This window comes from Peromyscus leucopus, chromosome 8b (genome assembly GCF_004664715.2).
Source record: "Peromyscus leucopus breed LL Stock chromosome 8b, UCI_PerLeu_2.1, whole genome shotgun sequence".
NCBI lineage: Eukaryota > Metazoa > Chordata > Mammalia > Rodentia > Cricetidae > Peromyscus > Peromyscus leucopus.
In genome coordinates this window covers 99,381,149-99,406,440 of record NC_051086.1, presented here as the reverse complement: position 1 = coordinate 99,406,440, position 25,292 = coordinate 99,381,149, and the positions used below count along the sequence as shown (strand labels likewise).

At 49.0% G+C, this 25,292-nt stretch overlaps 2 protein-coding genes across 4 annotated transcripts in view; one reads left to right on the top strand and one right to left on the bottom strand.

Moving 5' to 3' along the window:
- The window catches only part of Rab37 (RAB37, member RAS oncogene family), a 65,315-nt gene that overhangs the window by 16,400 nt on the left and 23,623 nt on the right, over nucleotides 1-25,292 (bottom strand). The gene's annotated exons all lie outside the window — the stretch shown is intronic.
- Nucleotides 8,821-23,741, top strand: Cd300lf (CD300 molecule like family member f). 3 transcript variants are annotated; one of them, XM_037200800.1, is made up of 7 exons: nucleotides 8,821-8,966; nucleotides 13,844-14,185; nucleotides 15,767-15,830; nucleotides 19,301-19,452; nucleotides 21,966-21,988; nucleotides 22,286-22,479; nucleotides 22,889-23,741. In XM_037200800.1, exons 1-7 carry the CDS (start codon nucleotides 8,924-8,926, stop codon nucleotides 23,064-23,066), a joined length of 996 nt encoding a protein of 331 aa, XP_037056695.1. In that variant the 5' UTR covers nucleotides 8,821-8,923; the 3' UTR covers nucleotides 23,067-23,741. The 3 variants fall into 3 exon arrangements, with proteins under 3 accessions (XP_037056695.1, XP_037056694.1, XP_028745459.1); XM_037200799.1 differs by having other exon boundaries at nucleotides 15,704-15,830; XM_028889626.2 differs by having other exon boundaries at nucleotides 8,823-8,966; nucleotides 15,704-15,830; nucleotides 22,330-22,479.

Here is a 25,292-nt window from a genome sequence, read left to right as displayed (position 1 = left end):
AACCAGCCTGGAAATTTGGGTGAAATGTTTCAAAAGGAATCACAGAGCACATGACAGAACTATCCATGAACTCCATGAACTATGAGACTGTGCCCAGAGGACTGTAGGAGCAGGAATGGGAGGGTGGATGGGAAGACAAAGGCCTTGATTTCTAGGTGGACAGCAGCCACTTTCCAAAGACAATCACTGGAGGTCACTGGAAGGCTTTAGAGAGGCAGACTTCATCTGCATCCATAAAGACACAAAAGTAGAGAGACTGTGAAAGCCTCAGGTCCATGAGCCCCAGACGTTTGGGGCTCTGGCTGGTGTGGGAGGGAACCAGTATCAGCGTGGGTTGAACAGGACCTTGTCTGTGTGATGTTGACTTTGGACGTCTCCTGACTATGACTCTTCAGCCTCTACCTCCCAAATGAGATTCAGCTGGGCTTTCATTTCCTCCTGGATTGAAGAGCACCATTTATTTGTTATGAACAGTGGCTTTGTTAATTTGCATCTCACATTGATCTTCCCCAGGCTTCAAGATGTACTTCCTAGAGAGAATAGTCTAGGGGAGCCTGCATGCCCCAGTTCGCTTCCTAGAGGACACGGCAGACACAATCCTCGTCCCTTTTGCTTTACAGGATGAGGAAGCCCGTGGGCCTGTCTTCACTCACTGTGATACTTTGACCTTTGTGGAGTTGGTGAGTTCAGCTCTTCAGACCCAACTGAACTCAGGCTTCAGGCAGGGCCTGCTCTCAGTTGGTCTTTTTACCACCAAGAATTTATTGGTGGGGCTGGAGATGTGGCTCAGCCACTAAGAGCACTTATTACCCTTGCAGAGGATCCAGTTTTGCTTCCCAGCATCCATCACGGCAGCTCACAACGATCCACAGCTCTAGTTCCAGAGGATCCGATGCCCTTTTCTGATCTCCATGGGCACTAGGCATGCATGTGCTGCCATATAAACATGCAGACAAAACGCTCATACACATAAAATAAAAGAAATAAACTCTAAAGAGAATATATTGACCGTTGTGCTGAGAGGTTCTTAGGGTTTTATTTTTTTTTAAATGTCTCCTTATGTAGCTCTGCCTTACAACTCATCATGTAGCCCAAGCTTTTAGGGGTTCTCCTGGCTCCACATCCTGAGTGCTGGGGTGACAGACGTGCTGATCCTGTTTGGTTTCTGGCCTGGTTGTTAAGTTTTGTTTTTAATCTGGGCAATCATAGAGAGCTCTGAGTGGTCAACGACAAGCCTTGTTGACTACTTTCCTTTAAATCCACAACCTTCCTTAGACCTGTCTATTGTCTAGATTAAGAAGTTATTACCTTCATTATCCGTGTGTGTGTGTGTGTGTGTGTGCGCGCGCGCGCGCGTGCACTCACGCACGTGCACTCACGCACATGGTGTGGTGTGGTAGGTGCTGCTTTCTCCTACCGTGTAGCTCCCTGGTTGAACTCAGGGTGTCAGGCTTGGCTGCAGACCCCTTTATCAGCTGAGCCATCTCTCCGGCCCTTATTGTCCAATTTTTTTTTTTTTTTTCCTGAGACAGGGTTTCTCTGTGTAGTTTTGGTGCCTGTCCTGGATCTCACTCTGTAGACCAGGCTGGCCTCGAACTCACAGAGATCCGCCTGCCTCTGCCTCCTGAGTACTGGGATTAAAGGTGTGTGCCACCACCGCCCAACTGTCCAAAGTCTTTACTGCAATTTCTCTCTTCTAGAAAAATTATTTTTTAAAAATGTATTAATTAAGTTAATGAAATTGGACTGGCAAGATGGCTGAGTAGGTGAAGTGTTTGTCTTGCAAATCTGAGAAAACAAGTTGATCCTTGGAACCTACAAAAAGGTGGAAAGAGAGCTGATGCACTCTCCTCTGATTTCCGCATGCGTGCCTGGACACTCTCTCTCTCTCTCTCTCTCTCTCTCTCTCTCTCTCTCTCTCTCTCACACACACACACACACACATCATGCTCATACATACATACTACCCTAAATAATGAAAAAAAAAAGCTAACGAACCCTGGTTGGACCCAAACCTCTGTCACTGTCTGCATTTCCTCCCCTCTTCCTCCTCCTCTGCTTTGAGAAAGTTTCACATGCATCTCAGGTGGCTTTCAATTCCTGATCTTTCTTCCTCCACCGTCTAAGCTCTGGAGTTGCAGGTGTGCACCACCATGCCTGGCTGGGCTGCTTCTCTTTCTTTCTTTTTAAGATTTATTCATTTATTATGTATACAGTGTTCTGCCAGAAGAGAGCATCAGATCCCATTATAGTTGGTTGTGAGCCACCATGTGGGTGCTGGGAATTGAACTCAGGACCTCTGGAAGAGCAGCCAGTGCTCTTAACCTCTGAGCCATCTCTCCAGCCCTGCTTTTCTTAAGTCATTTTAGTGTGTGTGCCTTTGTGTGTCTACCATTCACAAAGGGGATTTGAGGTAGTTTATAACAGACCCACATGTGCCAAAGGGCACTTAAAGACAGCATCTGAGAAAGGTCACAGGGCACAGAGGAAAAGGGGGTGGGGGAGAAGAGACGGACCCAGAGTCAGAGCCATCCCTGCATTCAAGCATTATATTTAGTGTTACCTTCCTGAGTATCAAGACAAAATGGGGAACTGTGGGTTTCTGTAGTATTTGTATGACAAAGCCTATTTGCCCAATGACCATTTCCCCCAGACATGTGACACTAAGAGTCATCCTCAGTGACAGAGTGAGCAACAGCCTTTTTGCAAGAGACACAAAGCTTTTTTTTGCTGGTTCCTGAGCCCCACAGTAAATCCCAGTGCATTGGAGGCCTCCCTGGACCCCGGACCAGCCCTGTTCTGCTCTCCTAGACTCTGTCACTCAGCAGCAATATTGAGAAACTAGGTGATGGGTGGCCCTCTTTGCTCCTAAGGTGTCTTTAGATGATCTCCTTAGCCAGACAAGACGTTCCGATGCCACCAAGATCAGTTCATCTGGGGGTGGGGCTGTGGCTCAGTGGTAGAGTGGGCAGCTCTTCACCTGCAGGGCTGCATTGAAGGAGTCTCGATGTGGCCCTCACTTACGTACAGCTGACTTGAAGTCTGATACTTTGGGTGGTCGGTCTTCAGCTGAGTAATTAAAAGACTTTAAAAGCGAAGCTGGTTTCCTTGGGGGAAAAGAAATTTTACTTCAAGGCTGTAGCCTATTGGACTAGGTGTAGGGGTGCACACTGCTAATGCCAGGCCTCAGACGGCTGGCACAGGAGGATTGCAGGTTAGAGGCCAGACTGGAGCCATATAGTGAATCAGAGTCCGAGTGGGGCTGCACTGTGACCCTGACAAACAAGCACACACACCACCTGCAGCCTCCGCTCCCACCTGGGGATGTCCAGGCTTTGAAGGCTTTCACTGTTTTGGACTTCGGACTAACCAGACCCCACAATCATAGAAGCCAGTTTCTTAGAACAAACTCCTGTATGAGGTTTAATCCTTATTGTCAACTTGACTGAAGTAGGACATTCGGGGATTTCTAAAGGACACGTCTGGGCATGCCTGTGAGGGCATTTCCAGAGAGGATTAGCTGAGCTGGGAAGACCCACTCCGCTTGTGAGTGGCACATCCCAGGGTTAGAGCCCAGATGGAGTGGAAGGGAACTTGGAGAAAGCCAGGGGGATTCTGGTATTCCCCAGACTCTGCTTCCTGGGTGGCCATGCGGTGGTCAGAACGCCTCTGCTTCATGTTCCCACCACCCGATCTGCCCAAGCACATGTGACCAAGTAGTCTTGAACTCAACTTTCCCAAACCATGAGCCAGAGCAATTCCTTTTTCCTTTACGTTATTCAGGCATTTTAAGCACGATCATGAAAAGCTAGCTAAATACCGTTTGTGTAGCACTAGAGGAGTCTGGCAGACAACGTGATGTACAGTACTTTGGGAATGGTTGACTCCGGGTCATGTTTAGGGAGTGGGCTTTCATAGTGGGAGCAGACAAACTTTTGGAGAGCAATTGGTAATATCAAAGTTATCCATGCAAATTCTTCTGGCTCTCTTTGCAGAAGTACACCAAGATGTGTGTGATAAAGGGGCTTCACAGTAACATTCATTAGAACAAATAACTCATCAAGTAGGTACTAGGGAAACAAACCCTAGAGTATGCATTGTAGATGATTCAGCAGACAAAAGCACTTGCTGTGTGTATTAATTTTCTATGGCTGTGATAAAACATCAGGATCAAAGTGACTTATAGAAGGGAGGGTTTATTTGGGCTTGTGGTTCCAGAGGGGCTAAGAGTCCATCATGGCAGGATAGACGTATGGCTAGGACCAATCCTTGGGTGCTACATAGAGCATCTCAGGGCCAGGCATCATTTCCATCATGTAGCACAGTTCACAGGTCCTTAGAGTGTTAAAGCCAGTCAGCGTTTCCCTGTATGATGATTCTTGTTGCATATGACAGTTTTCCTCACAACAGATAACAGCATGTTGGGTGGTGTGAGCTTTACATGGGTGTGCCCATCTGATTTCTGGGACAGACCTTTCATTTCTGACTGCAAGAGATTGGATGAGTGAAATATAAACCTCAATATTAAAAATGATCTCTCATGGTGCTGAGATTAGGTGCAAATTAAATTCATCCTTCCTGCTGTCTTCTCTATTTCCAAAAGTGAGTGTGTGTTACTCTATTGAGTTAGACAAATATACTATTTTGGAGTTTTTATTTTATTTTTAATTACACATATATGTGTATCTGTTTGCGGGTTGTGCAGCTGCAAGTGGGAGCCAGAAGAGGCTGTTAAATCGCCTGGAACCAGATTACAGATGGTCGTTCAGTCTGTGCTCTTAAACTTGAGTCATCGAGGCAAAGGTACTGTTTTTAATCAGAAGCCACAAGAGCTCCACAGTTCCAGGGCTGGCTGGGATCTGAAGAGCATTAAGGATATAGTGAGGTGGGATCTGCAGGAAGGAAGTCAGGAAGAGCTGTGTGCAAGCCTGTGAGGGAGACAGATAGAAGAGTGCACAGGAGCCAGGGACAGCCACAGCTGTAGAGCAGAAGGGCAGGTCTTGCTTCCAGGGGATCTTAGCTTTTCTCTCCCAACACTATAACGTTGCAGTGAACTACTCCAAACTCAAGGGCACAATTAGCGTCAGAACTTGGTCAGGGTGACCATTCTGCACTCAGCTAGGCTCCCTGGTATGTCTAGGGTCTGCTGGCTGGTAACTGGGGCATCTCAGCTCTTCTCTTTGTCTCTGGTGCCCACCCAGCAGGCCAATGGGCTCCTGGCAGAAGCAGGAAGTGCAGGAGGAAATATGAGGGCCTTAAGCTGCCCCCCCCCCCACTTCTGCTGTATCAGAGTAGGCGAAACAGGTCATGAGTCTGCTGTAGGTTCAAGGGGAAACAGATTCTCTCTTTAGAGAGAAAAGCTCTGAGGTAAGAGTATGTGAATCACTATAGATCCACTCCAGGCCTGAAGCTGATGCAATGCTGGGCCCTTCTGAAGAAAAAGGTTTCCAAATTATTCATGCTAAATTTGGCATGGGGTCTTGAAAGGAGCTCCATCCAGCTAGGGATGTGACAATCCAGCTTCATTGACTACAAGACAAAGCTCCAGAAGCCCTACTAAGTATGGCTGAGAAGGGGAGCAGGAGGGCAGGGAACCCCAGCCCTGATGGCAGGGTCAGCATTTGGGAAGCAAGTTCAAGAAAGCGTGGCTGACAGTCACTTCTCGTCACCGAGAGATTTAATTCTGTGGGTTATTTTCAATTCTACCAGTTAAAAAAAAAGATTTATTATTATAATTTTTGTGAGTGTATATGTGTGTGACTGCCACATGTGTGGGTCTGTGAAGGCTAGAGGAGTGTATCAGAGCCCCTGGGGCTGGAGCAACAGATGGATGATTGCGAGCTGTCTGAAATGGATACTGGGATCCAAACTCAGGTCTTCTGCAAGAGCACGATGCCCTTTTAAATACTGACCCATTCCTCTAGCCCCTATTTTTATTTTGCATATGTGTATATGCCTGGGTATGGGTAGTGCCTGTGAGTGCAGGTGCCCATGAAGTCCAGCAGAGGGCATAAGATCCCCTCGAGTTGTTACAGACAGCTATGAGCTACCTACTGTAGGTGCTGGGAACTGAACCTGGGTCCTCTGCAAGAGCAGCATGCGGTTTTAAGACTCATCTATCTCTCCAGCAACTATCTGTACCTGGCTTAGTCTTTGGCTGTTAGTCTTCATAGTACACTTTTTTCTTTAAAAGTTATTTATATTTATTTGTTTGTTTGGTGCGTTGTGGGAGGGACTGGGGCAGTGTGTGTGTCACAGCGTGTGTGTGTGTGTGTGTGTGTGTGTGTGTGTGTGTGTGTGTGTGTATGTGTGTTGGTCATAAGATAGTCTGCAGGAATCAGCCTGTCTCCTGCTACCATGTGGGTCTTAGGAATTGAACTCAGGTCCTCAGGCTTGGTGGCAAGTGCCTTCACTCACTGAGCCACCTGGCCAGCCCTGCAGTTTGCTTCTTGTGGAACTTTAGAGTGGGAGGGGTGCCATCTGGACCTTGTGCTAATGGCAAAGGTCCACCACTAAGGAGTTGTCCTTTCAGTCTGGAATGGGGTGATTCCAAAAAGATCATATGTAGTTTTCAAGTCCAAAAGGATCAAGAGGGCAAACATCTGTTCTTATAACCAGGAGACCCCTTTGGACAGCACACAGATGCACAAGAACACATAGACACATACACACAAATAGACACATGTACACATAACATATCGTTACATATCACATACAGACAATACAAGTGTATACACAGCTTCCTCCACAAACAATATTACACACGAAGTGTGTGTGTGTGTGGGCCCACATTAACACACATTTTGTAAACATAATGCTTTAGGGCAGGGAGAATCTTCAATTATCTGTTCTATAGAAACTCATGTCTAGCCTGGAACTTGCTATGTAGTTGAGGCTGGCCTTGAACTCCTGATCCTCAGGTATGGACCACCACGAATAGCTTCAATTCCCTGCTTCACCAATGGCGATATGGAGGTAACTGAGTTATGCCGAAATCAATAACCAAGCCAGGTCTGGAGCCTCTAATGGGTCTTTGAGGCCAGGAGGCTCCTGAATATCCTGACTCTCTCAGAACCCACAGAGGTCCTTGTTTAAGGGGCAGTCTCCTTTTCACTCACAACCTCCTGGATGTTGTGTTCTTGATTCAAAGGCCCGCCCCCATCTTGGATGGGCCAGTCTGAGAGGGCCAGGATCAGAGGGTCTGGCCATAGGCTCCTGACAGACAGCTCTGGTTTTTTTGTTTTTTTGTTTTTCTTCCTCTGCCCAAAAAGGAAAAATAGCTCCTGAAGCCTCCATGAACCCACCCCTTGATTTTCAGGGTGCCCCCAGCCTGTTCATCACGTCCCTGAAAGGCACTCCCCCATGTGCATTGCAGAGGATGTCTCTCTCTGTGCCATGCCCTGGTCAGAGACCTGGTCAATCAACGGCGGAGAGTGACTCTCCCAGGCCCTTGTTGGCTCTTTATGGTCCAGAAACATGTAAAGTAGGTGGCCATCCCTGGCCACATCCTGGAAAGGCAGCTTATCAGTGGCTGGTGTTTTCAGAGTAAACAACCCTCCCACATGCCTCCTCCATTCTGGTTAGCCTGACCAGGGCTTGAGGGCACTGTGAAGTCAAGGTGTCAGAGGGTGTGTGTGGCACCTACCAAAAGTAGCCCCACCCTAGGGGCTTGCTGGAAAGGGCTGTGTGTGAGATGGAGGGGGACGTGATGTCAGATTGAAGAGTGAGACCATGAGGGCTGGCCTTCATTCCTTTTGTATTTGGACAAATGGATACTGTGAGGAGGGTGTGGGAGCAAGGGTTAGAAGTTATGAATAGCAGGACTGGAGAGATGGCTCAGTGGTTAAGACCAGAGGACTCTGGTTCAAGTCCACCACCCACATGGCAGCTCACAGCTGTCTGTAACTCCAGTTGCAGTGGACCCGATACCCTCACACAGACATGTATGCAGGCCAAATACCAAATGCACATAAACATAAATAAATAAAAACAAACGAATAAATTACACACGAAAAAGAGAAACACAGAAGTTATGAATAGCAAACTGGTCTCTTTGGGGGTGGGGTAGCTCCAGGGTGTTCACTCAAGTTCTAGGGAGTTCGGGTGGACCTAGCTCTTACCCAGCAGGCTGGGACAGATTGGCCAGTGTGTTCTCAAAGCAGAGGCCCCTCTTGCCACTGGGCAGGTGGATCCCTGCGCATATATCCAGTTACCCGAGTCCCTCTCTCTCTGTACGTTCGTAGGGGTGGGGCATCGAGGATCAAGCTCAAGGCCTTGTTACGTTAGGCAAGAGCGCTGCTGCTGGACACTAACCACCTCCTCCCTCTTTTTGGACAGGTGGTTTGGACTGCGTGGCCCAGGCGAGTCTTGAACTTACTGTGTAGCTCGGGTTCTTGTCAAACTTTCAATGCCCCCTGTTCCTGCCTCGTGAGTTCTGGGTTACAGCTGTTCCCCAGTGATGAAGCTGGGTTTTGACACCCCCTGAGCTTCCTCCTGTCTCCCCGCTCCAGTCTCTGTTTTAGAATCTCTCTGCTGATCCCCTTCTGCCTATGGAACCTTTGGCCTTCTGGGCTCCAGCCACTCTGGCTATAGCTGAAGTGATCCCGAGTCACCGGTCTGTATAGACAGAGTAGGAGCACCCCCCCCCCCGCGCCCCCACCCCCGGTTGTCTTCTCGGAGAAGTCACTCTGACTCTGGGCAAGATGGTATTTCTCAAAGCCGACTTCTTGCATTACATTTCACTCATTCTACCTCCTTCCTCTTTTGGCTTTTTTTTTTTTTTTTTTAATTTACCAGTGGGAAGTGGCTAAAGGAGGAAGTACCGGGCACAAGAGAGGGAAATCAGGGGCCCAGGAGATGCAGGGGTGGAGCATGTAGCCTGTCCTTGGCCACAGGCTCCACCAAGGTGAACCTGTGTGAGAAGATGCACCTGGCCCTGCTGGTCCCTGTCCTTTTCTGGATCTCAGGTGAGCACGCAGACTTGGGCTTTGGGTGACTACTTCGGCAACCAGAGAAAGCTGCTTTCTAAGGAACCAGGGAGACCAGCAAGGAGGGGTCATTTATTTACTACCCCATTGTTGTGGGGCCTTCGTGGCAGAGACATTGAGCTCTTAAACCCAGTCCCAGGCACAATGTCAGGCCGCTGCAGGGCTGATCGTATTTAAGACAGACACACTGGTCCTGGAAAAACAGGAGAGCCCTGGTTGCTGAGGAAAATACCTGATGGAGGTGGACGGACATCTTGTGAATGTGCTCCCTCGAGGGAAGGCTTTGGGGGAGAGGGGAGTAGGTCGCTGAAGGAAACAAGAGGGATCTGCGCTACAAAACTGACGGAGGGGTGATTGACAGCAGCTGGGACAGAAATAACAGAAGAGGCTGAGGGACTGAGAGGTGAGAGCAGGCGAGAGATTAGCCTGAGGCAGGGGGCTGACAGCAGCTTTCTTCTGTGTTTCTTGTGGTTTGTGACGGGGGCGCTTCCTGTGTAGCCAAGGCTGGCCCTCTAACTAGTGATCCTCCTGCCTCAGCCTCTATCTCTAAGAATATTTACACTATGGTTTATAACAGTAGCAACAGTACAGTTAGGAAGTAGCAACAAAAATAATTTCATAATTTAATACATGGGGATCTGTATTAAAAGGCCACAGAGTCAGGAAGGTTGAGAACCAGTGAATGCCGAGTTTGAGCGCAGAATGGGGTTTTCTTGTGGTGGGGTTTTAGGCATGCGCCATCACACTTGATCTCATGTAGCTGTAAGTGGCTGGATACAGTTTTGACTTCACAGAAAGAGAATTTACTGTTGAACATGATGATACAGTTCTGGGTGTGGTGGTGTGCACATTTAATCTCCTCATTTGGAAGTCAGAGGCAGGCAGAGCTCTGTGAGTTTAAGGCCAGCCTGGTCTACACAGCAGGTTCCAGGCTGGTCAGGGATGTACCGTGAGACTCCATCTTGAAATAAATTGCACAAAATAATGGGTTCATCATGTCATTTTTTTTTCATGTGTGTATGTCATGTACTTGGGTCAATGTTTTCTCTTGTCTTCTCCCCCCACCCATTTCTACTGATCCCCCCTTCCTAAACAGCTCCCTTCTACTTTCGCATGTATAGTCTAGATTTTTGCATATGAGAGAAAACGTGATATCTGTCTTTCGGAATCCGGCTTATTCTCTTTAACATGCTCATCTCCAGTTCAATGCATCTTCTCGCCGACACAATCGTGTATGTATCTACTATCCATTCCTCTGTCAATGGTCCATAGCCTGGTTATTGTGGTCAGTGTTGCAGTATAAATGGATATTCAGTTACTCTAGCGAAGCAGTTCTCAACCTGTGGGTTGCGACCCCGCTGACAAACCTCTATCTCCAAAAATATTTACATTGCATTATGATTCATAACAGTAGCAATATTACAGTTATGAATTAGCAACGAAAATAATTATATGGTTGGGGTCACCACAACATGAGGAACTGTGTTAAAGGGTCACAGCATTAGGAAGGTTGAGAACCGCTCCAGGGTGTGCAGACCACAGAAGGGGGTTTTCTTTTTTCATAATCTGGTGGTTTCCACTGTGCCATTGGGATTCTCCTCTTGGTTTTAAATATCAACAAAAGGCTGTCAATTTCATACCCTGAGTGCAGACATTTCCCAGGACTCTAGAATCTTATAGCTAGGTGTGTACACAGCTTTCATATTTAGACATTGACATTTCAAATGTGGGGGTTGGAGCAATGGCCCAGCAGTTAAGAAGCCTGTTTCTTTTTCAGAGGACCCAAGTTCAATTCCTAGCACCCAGTGTGGGTTTCTCACAACTATCTGTAACTCCAGCTCCAGGGGATCTGATGCTCTTTTTGGATTTCATGAGAACTTATAGTCACATGCACATACCCATAAGCCCATACTCACACACATATACACATTAAAAAAAAAAAGAAAAAAAATTAGGCATAGTAAGAGCCTGACTTATGAAGAAAGAATAAAAGAAAAGAAGAAAGAGATTTTAAATGGCTTGGTGAAATCTTCCCAGATCATTCTCTTCCCTGAGGTTTCCTGTTTTAGTGTTTGGCAGCTCCATATTTTCGTATTGCTCAGGCCAAACCTGGGGGGGGGGCATCCGTCTCCATGACTCCTCCCCGACACTGAATTAAAATCCCAAGTCCTTGTGGAGCGCTTACAAGGTGCTCACCGCCTGATTCCTTTCTGCATAGCACCCCTGGTCCCCTCTTTTCCCCCTTGCTTCCTTGCCTGGTTCAACTGCCTTCTGCACATGGCTTTGAATACATGGGTTTGCTTGATCTCAGGGCTTTCTGCCCCTTTGCTCTGAATGCTCTTCCCTCTGTGGTCCCAGGATCCTCACCTCCTCCATGTCTTCATTTCTCACTGTGGGCCTCATAGAGGATCTGGCTCACTCCACTCAGGAGGCATAGACAAAAGGAGCGGGAGTTCTAGATCATTCTAGAGTTTTTCTAGATCATCTAGAGATCATTCTAGATCGTTCTACAGAGTCCAAGGCTTGAGTTACAGGAGACTCTGCTTCAAAAAGAAGACAAACACAAAAACAAAACAGTGGGTCCCTTGTGTTGCCCCCTATGGTCTGTGCCTCACTCCCTCATCTTAGTAGAATGGAAGCTCCCAGACGACAGAGACTTTTGATCCTAAAACCATAGTGGGTAGGAATTAGGCAAATAGCAAACAGTAGTTGCATGAATGAATGTATCCATTAATGAGTGTCTCCATTAATGAATGTATCCATTAGAGTAGTTGTTTTCAACATTGCTCTTCCCATCTTCTTGCCTTTCCAGAACTGAACAACTAAGATTTTTTTCTTTAAAGTGTGTGTGTGTGTGTGTGTGTGTGTGAGAGAGAGAGAGAGAGAGAGAGAGAGAGAGAGAGAGAGAGAGAGAGAGAGAGAGAGAGAGACATGTGTGCAGGTGTCAGAGGAGGCCAGAAGAGGGTGTTGGATTCCCCTGGAGCTGGAGTTGCAGGCTGTTGAGACCTGCCTGATGTGGGTGCTCAGACAATGGCGAGACCACTCTGGAAAATAATTTGATGGTTCTTCAGAATGTTAGATATGGTATTGCCACTTGACCAAAATGAACTGCAAACACACACCCATGTAAACGCTAAGAATACAAATGGACATGATAATAGTGTTGATAATCTCTAGAAGGTGGGGATGATCTAAATGTCTGGCCCCCGTGATGCATGGTTAAATAAACACGGCATACCCACACAGTGGGACGCTACTCTGTTAAAACTGGAGGAAGTTCCAGTGACATGAGCTATAAAACGGGTGGACCTCAGAACCATGGTGCCGGGGAAGAAGCCAGATACCACCGGATACTGTAGGATGTATTTCATGTGAAATGTCCAGAGTAGGTGAGTCCATGGGCCGGGGCGTAGAGTGGTGTTAGTGGGGAGGGGGCTGGGAGACAGGCACCAAGGGAAGCAACTGTCTGTGGTCTGGGGTAGCTCTTCACACTGGCAAAAGAAAAAGCTCTTGGGCTGGAGAGATGGCTCAGTGGTTAAGAGCACTGGCTGCCCTTCCAGAGGACCCAGGTTCGATTTCCAGCACCTACATGGTGGCTCACAACTGTCTGAAACTCTAGTTCCAGGGGACCTGACACCCTCTCCTGACCTCTGAAGGCACCAGGCATTCATGTGGTACACAGACATAGAAGCAGGCAAACACCCATACATATGAAATAAAAATAAATCTTGAGAAAAGGATAAGGCAAAAAATGATAGACTGAGACACTCATGCCTTCCTCTGCTGTCTGCATAGTAACTCAGACTCATGCATCAAACATACATATGCTCCCACCCCTACCCCATACATGCACACACATGTGCATACATGTTGGGTATAAAGAAGTGGGGGCAGGTTTTGACTCAGTCTATGTAGCCCAGGCTAGCTTCAAATTCAGGATCCTCCTGCTTTAGCCTCTGGGCTGCTGGGAGTAGGTGTGTGTGGCACCACACCTGTCAGTACCACACCTGGCTACACCACACCTGGCAGAACCACACCTGTCAGCACCACACCTGTCAGTGCCACACATGGCAGCACCACATCTGTCAGTGTCACACCTGGCAGCACCACATCTGTCAGCACCACACCTGTCAGTGCCACACATGGCAGCACCACACCTGTCAGCACCACATCTGTCAGCACCACATCTGTCAGCACCACATCTGTCAGTGCCACACCTGGCAGCACCACATCTGGCAGCACTACACCTGTCAGCACCACACCTGTCAGCACCACACCTGTCAGCACCACACCTGTCAGTGCCACATCTGTCAGCACCACATCTGTCAGTGCCACACCTGGCAGCACCACATCTGGCAGCACTACACCTGTCAGCACCACACCTGTCAGTGCCACATCTGTCAGCACCACATCTGTCAGCACCACATCTGTCAGTGCCACACCTGTCAGCACCACATCTGGCAGCACTACACCTGTCAGCATCACATCTGTCAGCACCATACCTGGATGTTGTTTATGTGATGTGGGGAGGGCAGATGTTCGGGATGAACCCAGGGTCTTTCTCACACTAGGATCTCTCTGTGTAGACCAGGCTGGCCTTGAACTTGGTGACATCTGCCTGTCTCTGCCTCCTGAGTGCTGGGATTAAAGGCCTGTGCCACCGTGCTCTTTTTTTTTTTTTTTTGAGAATTTTCCTGGCTCTTCGACTCAGCAGGCTATTGAGGGACAGCAGACAGCCTGTCTTGGAGAAGGGGTGTCCCGCCCTTGACCACTATTCAATTAAGCATGCTTTTGGAACTGGCACTGTGCCCCGCCCTTGGAGTGGGAGATAGTGGTCCGTGATTTATATTTTCTAGGCTGCTCCACTGCTCAGGATTCAGTCACAGGGCCAGCCACGGTGAGCGGTCAGGAGCAGGGCTCCTTGACTGTGCAGTGCCGTTATGACTCATTCTGGAAGGATTACAAGAAGTACTGGTGCCAAGGAGCTGATTGGAGTACATGTAAGATCCTCATTCAAACCGATGCATCAGAGCAGTTGGTGAAGAAGGACCGTGTGTCCATCAGGGACGACCAGACAGACTTCATCGTCACAGTGACCATGGAGGACCTGAGGATAAGTGATGCTGGCATTTACTGGTGTGGGATTGAGAAAATTGGACGTGATCCCCATTTTGAAGTTAATGTGAACATTGACCCAGGTAAGTGTGTACATCTCTTTAAGTGCCCTTTTTGGTCTCTCAGGTCCCACCTAAAGGAATTAGCTGTCACTCAAGTGAGCTCTTGCACTGTGCAGGGGGCTGAGTCCTGAAGTCCCACACACCCTTGACTGACTGCTTGGGGTTTGGACAGGGCTTCTCTTAAATGCCTCCTGACCCCCTGGGCTTCCTGGCATTTTCCCCTCTCCTTCTCTGCACAGCGCCGTCTCTAGTCTATGGCCAAGAGAGGACAGGGTGGTTGTCCCTAGCTCCAGCTCTTATTCGAAAGATGCCACTTTCTGTGGCTCCCGGAGTCTCCAGTTACTGCCAAAGCTTCCTGGGGTTCCATGGGAAGGGTGCCTTGCTCTCCAAGGAACTCTGGGTGGTGCCTTCACCTGATGCTGTGCTCACTCCCTCTGTAGCCATCCAGAGGGAAACCGTGCCAGCCTCGCTGGGGTGTTGTGGTCTAATTTCCAAGGTCTAGAAGGGCCTTACACAGTTGCATTTCTGACGCCTGCCATCTCCTGGGGAGCCCATTTGTGTCTTTGGCCTAATGATGTTCTCTTTGTGAGTCCTTCCAGAATGCAGACACTCGTAGTGGTGGTGGTGGTGGGGTCGGCTCAGAGGTCTTGGTGCATCGGCTTGGAGTGGTTTCTCTCTTGGGCTCTGCTCTGCCACCCTCAGACAGGCAGCACCAGGTCATAGGGCGTTTGTAGGACACAGAGGGCAGTGCTCCTGTTATCAGGACTACTCCCTGTGGTTCAGGACGGTACAAAGCTTGCATTACCTTGCTGAACCCTGACAATACCCTTTTCCAAGGGTGTCCCCACTATTGAAACTTAACTTGTCCCGAGTAAAGCGTCTTCCTATTAGAATTTTCTTTTTGCTACCAAAGAATGTGTATTTTATGTATATTGGTGTTTGTCTGCATGCATATCTATGTGCACCGCATGTGTGTCAGGTGCCCATGGAAGCCAGGAGAGGGCATCAGATACCCTAGAACTGGAGTTACAGATGGTTGTGAGCCATCATGTGGGTGCTGGGAACAGAACCTGAGTCCTCTGCAAGAACACTGTGTGCTTTTAACTGCTGAGCCATCTCTCTATCCCCAATATTAGTCCCCCCCCACCCCTGCAGTATGGCCATGACCTTAGAAATTTCGAATCAAAGTTTTGTCAGTTCCCTGTGTGCTCCTGTCCGTGCCTGACAAAGCTGGAGGGAGGCCCTGGCTGAGGCATTGTCCTAGCAGTTGGGGCATTCAGCTGGGCTACAGCTGCCCTTGTTGAGGCTCTCCATGGCTCCCTCCAGGGCTCTACCATCCTCCCTGGACTTGTACCTAGCCCCATCTGCCTCAGAAGCCCTGGGCTCTCTTAGAGGTCAGGAGGACACTAGCAGTTCAGCTTGCCACAGCCCTGCTCCAGAGTCCTCTGGCTGGGATGGCCCACATTCCCTCCCAGGTTCAGAGCAAGTACGCACTGTGAATGGGTGGCTGGAATAGTATTATAATCTGTCTTATGCAAGCACCTCAGGCACCCACTACAGTGTTGACCACGCTCCCCATCACCTCCACCACCATGTCCACAGTGTCAGTCGCTGTAAACAAGACCAGCATGTTCCCAATGACGAGCAGCCGCTACTCCAATGACAGGTAAGCCAGTTTGGATGTGACTGTCCTCTGTGGTCCAGGTAGCCCCAAATCTTCTAAGAGTGCGGTCTCTGGAGTCTCAGGCTCCATTTGTATAGTTGAGGATGCTGGGCTTCCCAACTTGCCTTCAGTTCCCAGTGAGCCCTCACCCTAGAACAGAGGGCAGTTCGTAGGCTTGTTGGCTCATTTGTTCGTTCATTCGTCCTATGTTAACTGGAGCTAATTTCTTTCTGGTAGGCATGTGTTGGGTTCTGGGGATGTGGATTAGAGCTAGGTGGGAGAGAGGTAGTCATAGGAAGTCAGCAAGGAAAGTGTGACTGGGTGTGTGTGTGTGTGTGTGTGTGTGTGTGTGTGTGTGTTTGTGTGTATGAAAGGGGGGGGGGCTAAAGGGCCACAGGAATGACTTTTGGTCCAACTTCTAGGAGGTGATGGAGAACTTGTGGAGGATTTGATTCCCTAGAGCTTTTCAAAGGCTGTTAAGGGGGCTGGAGAGACGGCTCAGTTAAGAGCACTAGCTGCCTTTTTATAGAGGACCTGGGTTCGATTCCCAGCATTCACATGCTGGTCACAACCATCTGTAACTCCAGTCCCAGGGGATCCAATGCCCTCTTTTGGCCTCTGAGGACACCACACACACACACACACACACACACACACACACACACACACACACATCAAATTACTGTTAAAGTAAGAACTGTAGTATTGGTGGGTACTCAATGTGTCTAGCCCATGAGGCTTATGAAGGGATTTTCCCCCTTCCCCTTTCCTTTTCATTTTCTTTTCTTCCCCACCCCCACCTCCTAACAGAATCTCCTGCCCCTGAGGCTGACCTTGAACACACTATGGAGCTGAGGTTGACCTTGGACTTCTGGTCCTTCTGCCTATATCCTGAGCGCTAGGACTACAGGTGCACATCCCCACACCCCGTTTACGCCTGCGGTTCAGTTCAGAGCCTCATGCACGCGAGGCAAGACCTCTACCAGCTGAACTATATCCTCAGCCCCTGCCTGATGTCTGTGGCCCAGCCTATGATCACTCCATGAGGAAAGGGATACCTACAAATGTATCCATTTTACAAAAGTGGAAATACAGCCTAGATGGCTTCCTCGGTGAATCTTAATCCTGGGTCTTGGATACAAGTTTTTTGTTTGTTTGTTTGTTTGTTTGTTTAACAAGGCCAGAACCTGGTTTATTCTTTAGTAACCTGCCCAGACACCTACAATCAAAGAACTTTCTTGAATCCGAGAGGCCTCTTCTCATTTCTAGTTTTTGCTCACTTTGTCCTCATAACTTTGCATCTATTTATTTTAATTAGTCAATTAATTAATGTATTTTATGTATTGGAGGCTTTTGTCTGCATTTTTGGCTGTGTACCAGTGTATGTGCCTGGTATCCACAGAGATCAGAAGAGGGAGTTGGATCCCCTGGAACTGCCGTTAGAGATGGTTATGAACCACCATGTGGGTGCTGGGAATCAAACCCAGATCCTCTGCAAGAGCAGTAAGTGCTCTTAACCACTGAGCCATCCCTCCAGCCTCTTGACTTGCTTTTAGAACATCCAGGGGCCCTATTGATGAGTCCTTTCCACAAAACCCTCATGGAAGATGCCCAGTCTTCCTCTCATCAGGAACCCCTTCAGGCCCCCCCCCCCTTAGCTCTGTTTTGAGACTTTTGCTTGTTTTTGTTTTGCAGTGCTGAGGACTGAATTCCCCGGTCTCAGCACCTGCTAGGCAAGTGCTCTACCACAGAGCAACTCCCATGGCCTTCCAGACGGCTTTTAATTAGTAGTAGCTGATGATTTTCCTTCCCCCCCCTCTCCCCGTCTCTCCCCCTCTCTCCCTCTCTTCCTCTCTCTCCCTGTATCTCTCTCTCTCTCTCTCTCTCTCTCTCTCTCTCTCTCTCTCTCTGTGCGGTGGGGGTCTAGACAACTTCCAGTGCTATTCTTCTTCAGGCACTATCTTTTTTTTTTTTTTTTTTTTTTTTTTTTTTGAGTTGGAGTCTCTTATTGGCTGGAACTCACCACATGGTCTAGCCCAGGAAACCCTGGGGATCCACCTGTCTCCACCTCCCAAGCACCAAGATTGCAGGAGCATACCACTATGTCTAGCTTTTCAATGTGGGTTCTAGGGGTTGAACTCAGGACTTCATACTTGGAAATCAAGTACTTATTGACTGAGCCATCTCCTCAAGCCCCCGTTTCTTCTTGTAAGGACGCTGGTTGCATAGATTAAATCCCGTCCCAACATCCTCACTTAGAGACCATATCTTCAAATACGACCGCAGGTACCAGGAAGAATTAGTCTCAAGCCTTTCTTCTAGCTTTTGTGGCTGGCAGCAATGTTTTTTATTTATATATTTAAAAAAATATTTATTTTTTTAAAATTTTATGTGTATGAATGCTTGCCTGCATGTATGTCTGTGTACCCACGGGTGTCTGGTACCCTTGGAACCCACAAGGGTTCTGATCCCCTGGAACTGGACAATTGTGAGCTACCATGTGCAGGTGCAGGGGATGGAAACTGGGTTCTCTGCAAGAACAGCAAGTGCTCTTTCCAGCCCCGGTTAGCAGCAACGTTGATGTTTCTTGACTTGTAGCTGTGTTACCTCAGTTACCGTCTTTGTCCTATGGCTTCTCCCTATCTGTATTCAAATTCCTTTCTCTGTAAGGAGTGGGGGCACACACCTGTAATCCCAGCACTTGGGAAGCAGAGGCAGGAAGGTCAGGAGTTCAAACTCATCCTCATCTATATATTGAGTTTGAGATTAGCCTGGGCTACCCAAGATTCTGTCTTAAAAAACCAAACCAAACCAAACCAATGAACCAACAACCAATGGGCTAACTGAGATTCTATCTCAAAAAACCTAAACCAACAAACCAATAACCAACGATAACAAAAAATAACGGAGCAACAAAAACAAGAGGACTCAAACAAAATCAAACTCTCACACTGAATTCCTTCTGACAAGGACAGTGGACATAGAGCTGGCCAGGTGCCAGATGGTTTTACCTTAACTTGGTCACTTCTGCAAAGACCCTCCTTCCAAGTAGTCACATTCATAGTCTCTTGGTAAGCACAACTGTTTTTTGAGATAGGGTTTCGTTATGTAGCCCTGGCTGTCCTAGAACTTGCTCTGTAGACCAGGCTGGCCTCTAACTCAGAGATCTGCCTGCCTCTGCCTCCCAGAGTGCTGGGACCAAAGGCATGTGCCACCATGGCCAACCAAGCAACGGTAAACACAAGTTTTGACTGACACTATTCAGTCTGTAGCCTGATTCAAGCCTCTGGTTGTACAGTTCTTGCTGGGCTTCTAGACACAGTCTTTGAAGGAACCCAGAGTGATGGTGCCTGACTGGAATCCAGAGTTCTGCAGGCTATAAAGTGCTGAGGCTGCCCCTGCCACCCTGTGGCTGGGATTAGGCTCAGAGGACGGGAGGCACTGGCCTGGGTGCATGTCTCCTGCTGTTCCAGGCCTGGCGGTGATGGTGACGGAGGTGGTGGTGATGGAGGTGGTGGTTTTTTAGAGCTCAGTGTGCTCCTCCCGGTCATCTCTGGAGTACTGCTGCTTCTCCTGCTGGTGGCCTCGCTCTTTGCTTGGAGGATGGTGAGGAGACAGAAGAAAGGTGAGCGTGTCTGGCCCCGAGGCTGGGGCTGGTTGGATGGTGTGGGTCGCTGATGGCTAGCACGGCCCTGGAGGGCTGGCCTCAGGGACTACCCAAGCAGTCTGGGAGCGGAAAGGCCCACCAGCAGCTGCCAGTCTGAAAGGCTGGAGGTGGTCTGGAGCTTGAACTCCACTGGGAAGATTGGGAGTCAGCTGCCTGCTCTGTACATCCTTGCTCCTCTGTTCTGCCTCCTTCCCTGTTTCCTAGTTTGGGTCTCGGTGGCAGAAATAGTGACTTTAGGAGGACAGCCCCCTGTAGGGAAATGTGCTTGTGAACGAGGTGCCGAGCTCACATGGGAGCAGGAACACACACACACACACACACACACACACACACACACACACACACACACATACACACACACACATACACACACACACACACACACACACACACACACGGAGTATAGGTGCATGTGTGCTCTACACATACATACAGGTGAGTATGTGTTTCCAGGTACCAGGAGCATCAGTGTGACTCTAGCTTCTGCTTCTCCCCTTCCCATCAGCCCCCTCTCAGGCTGACCTACTTGCTCTGGGTGGCCCTGCTTTCTCAGAGAAAAGCCCCTTCTCTCAGGATCACAAGGTCTCTCAGATCACAAGGTCTGGCCTCAACCAAGCCCTTTCCTGTCTGGCTTCACTTCCACATTTTCAAGTAGTCGTAGAACATTTCTCAGAACGTCCAGGGACTTGAGATGTTCCCACCCCCCACCCCCACACCTACTCCGCCCCACCCCCACCCCCACCCCGAGCCTAGGGGACTTACATTCTCAGAGGACAGACTAGGCTCTTTTGTTTGTTTGAAGACAGAATGAGTGCCAGGACAGGACTACTTAGTGAAACCCTGTCTCAAAACACAAAACAAAACAAAAGGCAGGCTCTCACTATGTAGCTCAGGCTGTCCTGGAACTCACTTTGTAGACCAGGCTGGCCTTAAACTCATAGATTTCCACCTGCCTCTGCCTCCTGAGTGCTGGGATTAAAGGCCTGTGCCACCATGCCTAGCTAGACTGGGTTCTTTTAAAAACTTAATAATAATAATTTTCAAGTGTGTGTGTGTGTGTTTGCGCGTGCGTGTGCGCATTTGTGTACCCACATGTGCACACCACAGCACATGTGTGGCGATCAGAGGACAACTTGTGGGAGTTGGTTTTCCCCTTCTACTATATGGGTTCGGAGAATTAAACTTAGGCTGCCAGGTTCGATGGCAAGCCCCTTTACTCACCTAGCCATCTTGCTGACCCCAAGACCCTCGTTCTTATTCATTCCTTCTGTTCCCAAATTCACTGACTGAGACCCAAGTTTAAACATTTTCTCTATTCCTAGGCCTCGGGTCATTTGATATTAAAAACCAGGAGTAACTCTTTGTTTCTCTTTCTGTCTCCAGAGCAAGGGGTGGCGGTGTAGATAGGGAGGAAGGTCAAGGGTAGAAACAAAATTACAAAATCCAGCCATCTCTCTTTTCCCCACTTCCGCCCCAAAGCCTTGTCTACTCCATGCTGACCCAGCTCAGGCATCCTAGCTGGGGGCAGATGGCTTAGCGGTTGGGCACAGCCAAGCATTTGCAGGAGGCAGGCCCAGCCACCCTGTGGCTCAGAGCCCCGCTGAAGATGAGCTGGAATTCAGTATTAGATGAAGGTGGGGGATGGACAAATGCCATGGGAGGAAGGACCAGTATAACCAGAGGTGGAGTTTCTCTGTCCCGCTCCGTCCCACAGCCGCTTCAAATAATCACTTTGAGGCTAATATTATTGTAAATGCTTGGCTGGCGGCTCAGGCTTATTACTAACTAGCTCTTACACTTAAATTAACCCAGATTTCTTATCTATGCTTTGCCACGTGGTTTGTGGCTTGTTACATTATTTTCCTCGGCGGCTGGCTGGCGTCTCCTGACTCTGTCCCCTTCCTCTGAGACCTCAGTTTGATTGTTCTGCGGAACCTTATCCTGCCTCACCATTGGCCAAACAGCTTTATTATCAACCAGTAAGAGCAACACACATTCACAGCCTACAGAAGAATCCTCCCATGGCAGACCAGCTGGTCCACTTACTAGTAAGGACAGGCAGGACCTTGAAGTGGCCTTGAAGGATGTGTGGGGTGGAGGGATGATGGTAATGATAAGCAAAGATACAAAGGAAATCCAGGATCCTGCAGGGAGAATGTCAACTCTAGGAGAGCCGAGAGCTGGCAAGGTCACCCATCAGCCATCTGCACAGTTCTGTGAAGTCAGGAACAAATAGGTTAAGGTCTCTTTCTGGTGGAGAAATGGAAACTGTCATCTCAGAGATGACCCAGTGTCACAGAGTGTGCCTCCCAAAGGGTCAGAACTCGAAACCAGATCTCGTGTCTCTGAGCTAGAGCCTTGTTTGTGTCCCACCCCACCCCACCCCACCCCACGTCTCTTCCTTGCATGTAAGGACCTCAAAAGTCTCAAGGATAGGTTTTCTAATTTCAGATTTTTTTTTTTCCTTTTAGCTGCTGGGCCACACTCAGAGCAGGTAAGTGTCCCAGAGGCCAGATGAGAAGGACCAGAGGCTTCTTTCCCTCCTTCCTTATTTTCCACCTCCTGGGAGCCTCTATGTCCAAATGCATCAGAGAAGCCACATACCAAAGTATTGGCAGACTCCTGGCCCCTGCAGGGCTCGGGGGATGAGGGACCTAGAAACAGCCAGTGGGGAGGAGGCCTGGGTAGATAGATAATGGGGTTGGGGATGGGGAGCATAAAGAGCTGGGAGGGGGGTCACAGGAAGGCAGAGAGACACGTGTTCCTCTACAAATAGAATCTGTTTCCACAGGCTGGTTCCTTGACTTGCACACCCTCCTGTGTCCCCAACCCCAGGTATCGCAGCAGTCTCTGGAGGGTGAACTCTGTTACGCAAACCTGTCCCTTCAGCAGTCCAGGCCCTCCCACGGCTCCTCTCGGAACAAGGGCTCCTCCACGTCTGCCTCTGGCAAGGCCCACGAAGAAGAAGTGGAATATGTCACTATGGTACGTCTTTCATGGGGCTGCGGAGATGGGAGCCTGTCACTGCCCCACCCCTTGGAAGGCAAACTTTGTGCCCATGTGAACACAGCTGGTGAGGGTGGGGGCTGAGCAGATCCAGCAGGGTTCAGAAGTGTTTCCACACCATATCTCAACCCTGCGGACTTTCTAATGTAGTCCTAACGCTGGGTGGGGAAGAGCCCCGCTGCCCAAGTGGCTCAGGATCCTGTAAGAAGTGCTTCTTCTGGAGCAGAGGTGGGACTCTCTTGTGTTGTGGCTGAAGGTTATTTAGGGTTCTTGACAGAATGTTGGGAAGCTGGAGCCCTGACCTACCTCCTCTGAGGACTTTCTTGTCTCATTGGGTGGCCACGGCTCCCCTCCAGCCTTTCTTACCTTGTGACCCTCTGTATCCCAGGCTCCTTTTCCCAGGGAGGAGATTTCATATGCAGCTCTGTCTTTGGTGGCCTTGGGCCAGGAGCCCATTTACAACAACACTGGCTGCCGCATTCCCAGCACAAGCCTTGAGGAGTCCACGCAATACAGCAGCATCAGGAGGCCCTAGCCTGTGGCCCTGCTTTGATCTTGGTCCCTGAAGAAGGCCTGGGAGCGTGTACCCACACATCTGCCTCTGTGCCTGCTTCCTTACCAGGCTTAGGGGGTGACTTGAGCTCTGACCATCCAGCCCTCATGGCCTTTAGCTCTACCATGAGCTTGGAGTCCAGCCTCAGGGGGCTCCAATAAATTGAGTGTCTTCCCACATCCCCTCTTACAGCCAATGTACCTTGGAAGGTACAAGGGAGGCTGCTTCAGGGAGGCTGTGTAAGTCGTAACAACGATAACAACAGTAGTAATAGCAATTAACCTCTATTTATGGTTTATCATATGGCCCCCAAAGACATTTTCATCCTAATGCCCATAATCTGTGAATTATCTTATACGTTGAAAGACAGGTGCATGTGTGTTTAAGTTAGGATTTCCAGATGATTCTGTACTATCCAAGTAGGCCCAGAAAAAGGTCACAAGGGTCTCTCTAAGGGGAAATAGAGCAAGTAAAAAAAAAAGAGAGAGAGAGAGAGAATGCATGGTGGGAACAGAAGTGATGCAGCAGGAACTGGGATGCTGCAATCTCCAGAAGACAAAGAAGGCAAGTATCAGACTGTCACCTGGGTGGGGCCTCCAAGGGGAATCAGGCCTGAGCTGAGTGCAATTGACTGTGTACTTCTGGCTTTCAGAATTGTAGACGAATAAAGCTTCATTGTTTGTATTTATTTATTTATCTTTGTTCGTTTGAGATGGGGTCTCTCTACTTCACCCTGACTGTCCTGGAACTATATATACACTGTTTTAGTCACTATGTAGACCAGGCTGGCCTCCAACTCAGAGATCACCTGCTTCTGCCTCACAAGTGCAGGGATTCAAGGCGTGTGCTACCACGTTCAGCTGCGTTGCATTGTTTTAAATTAAGCCCCTGGATGACTGTTATGAGCGTTACAGGAAGTCACGAGGCAGGTCCCCTTCTCTAAATGCTTCATGGTACAGTATTGAACTTTCTTAAGGGTGCTCTGTCATCATCCCCTCCTGCAGGTGAGGAACCCATCCTGTAGTGAGGCTAAGAGACTTCATGCCAAGTTTTATAGCTAGTAAGCACATGAGGTGGATTTCCACCCGGAATGGGCTTCAGGGTCTGGGATCTTTGCCAGCACCCTCCCTGTTTGTACTGGAGGAAAGGGTTTGTGTGCATGTGTGGGCACGGGCATATACTTGCGTGTGTACATACAGCTGCTTATGACTGAATAGAGTATTTATAGACATTTGGCTTAGTGCCTTGATTCTGGGGTCCTAGCAATCCTCTCCTCAGAATATAGCCTTGGTTTCATGGTGCTCTTTTCCTTCTCTGCCCAAGTTAATTCTCCTCCCAGCAACCAGAGCAGTTCATTCAAAGTTTAGAGCTGGTGGCTTCCACCTTATGACTTCCATGGCTTCTTCCTCTGCCTTTGACACCCCCCACCCCACCCCACCCCCGGAACCCATAGCTCCCTGCTTGTCTCGTAAATCCCGCCTCTGTCTACACCTTCATTCTGCTCTCCCCACCCCACACCAATCTCTACTCTTTCCTTACCAGATGCTACAGTTTGGATCTGAAATGTCTCCCAAGGGCCCCAGCCTGTGGTACTACTGGGAGTCAGTGTAACCTTTAGAGGGCGGGGCTTAGAGGGAGGAAGTGACGCCACCGGGAGCCTACCCTTGGAGGGGATGTGGGAACCCTGGCCTCTCCTCTCTTTCTGTTTCCTGGCGCCCGTGAAGTGAATCGCTTTTCTCTGCCACATGCACCCCGCCAGGATGTTCTGTCTGGCCACAGGTGCGAGGCAAGGAGTCAGGCAGCTGTGGATTAAAACCGGGCAGCTGTGGATTAAAACCGCGGGCAATTCTTTCTTCCTTAAAGTCACCATCTCAGATATTTTGTCAATGCAATGGAAAGCTGGCTAACAAGTAGGCAATGCTGTTCCCTTCTCAGGGCTTGGCACTTGCTACCCTCTCTCTGGAATGTTCCTCCTGAAGATTTTTAAATAGCTCCCTCTCATCATCACGTCTTGACCCTCTACAGGCAGCAGCCCCTGTTCTTCTCCTCCAGTTCCTCTCTGTCTCGTTGTCCTGTTTTATTTCTCAGTGCTGGGGCCAAATACCCTACAAAGAGAAACTTTAGGGAAGAATGACTTGTTTGGGCTTACAGCTTGAGAGGAGACAGCCCCTTGGGGCTGGGAAGGCATGACGTCATGGGGCAGTTGCTCATATTGTATCTATGGCCAGAAAGCAGAGAG

Bases quoted from the DNA above. Each gene is read 5' to 3' on its own strand.
- Cd300lf (XM_037200799.1), top strand. From the start codon at position 8,924: ATGCACCTGGCCCTGCTGGTCCCTGTCCTTTTCTGGATCTCAG. The intron at 8,967-13,843 runs GTGAGCACGCAG...TATATTTTCTAG, and splicing joins TGTCCTTTTCTGGATCTCAG to GCTGCTCCACTGCTCAGGAT. The intron at 21,989-22,285 runs GTAAGTGTCCCA...CTGTTTCCACAG, and splicing joins CTGGGCCACACTCAGAGCAG to GCTGGTTCCTTGACTTGCAC.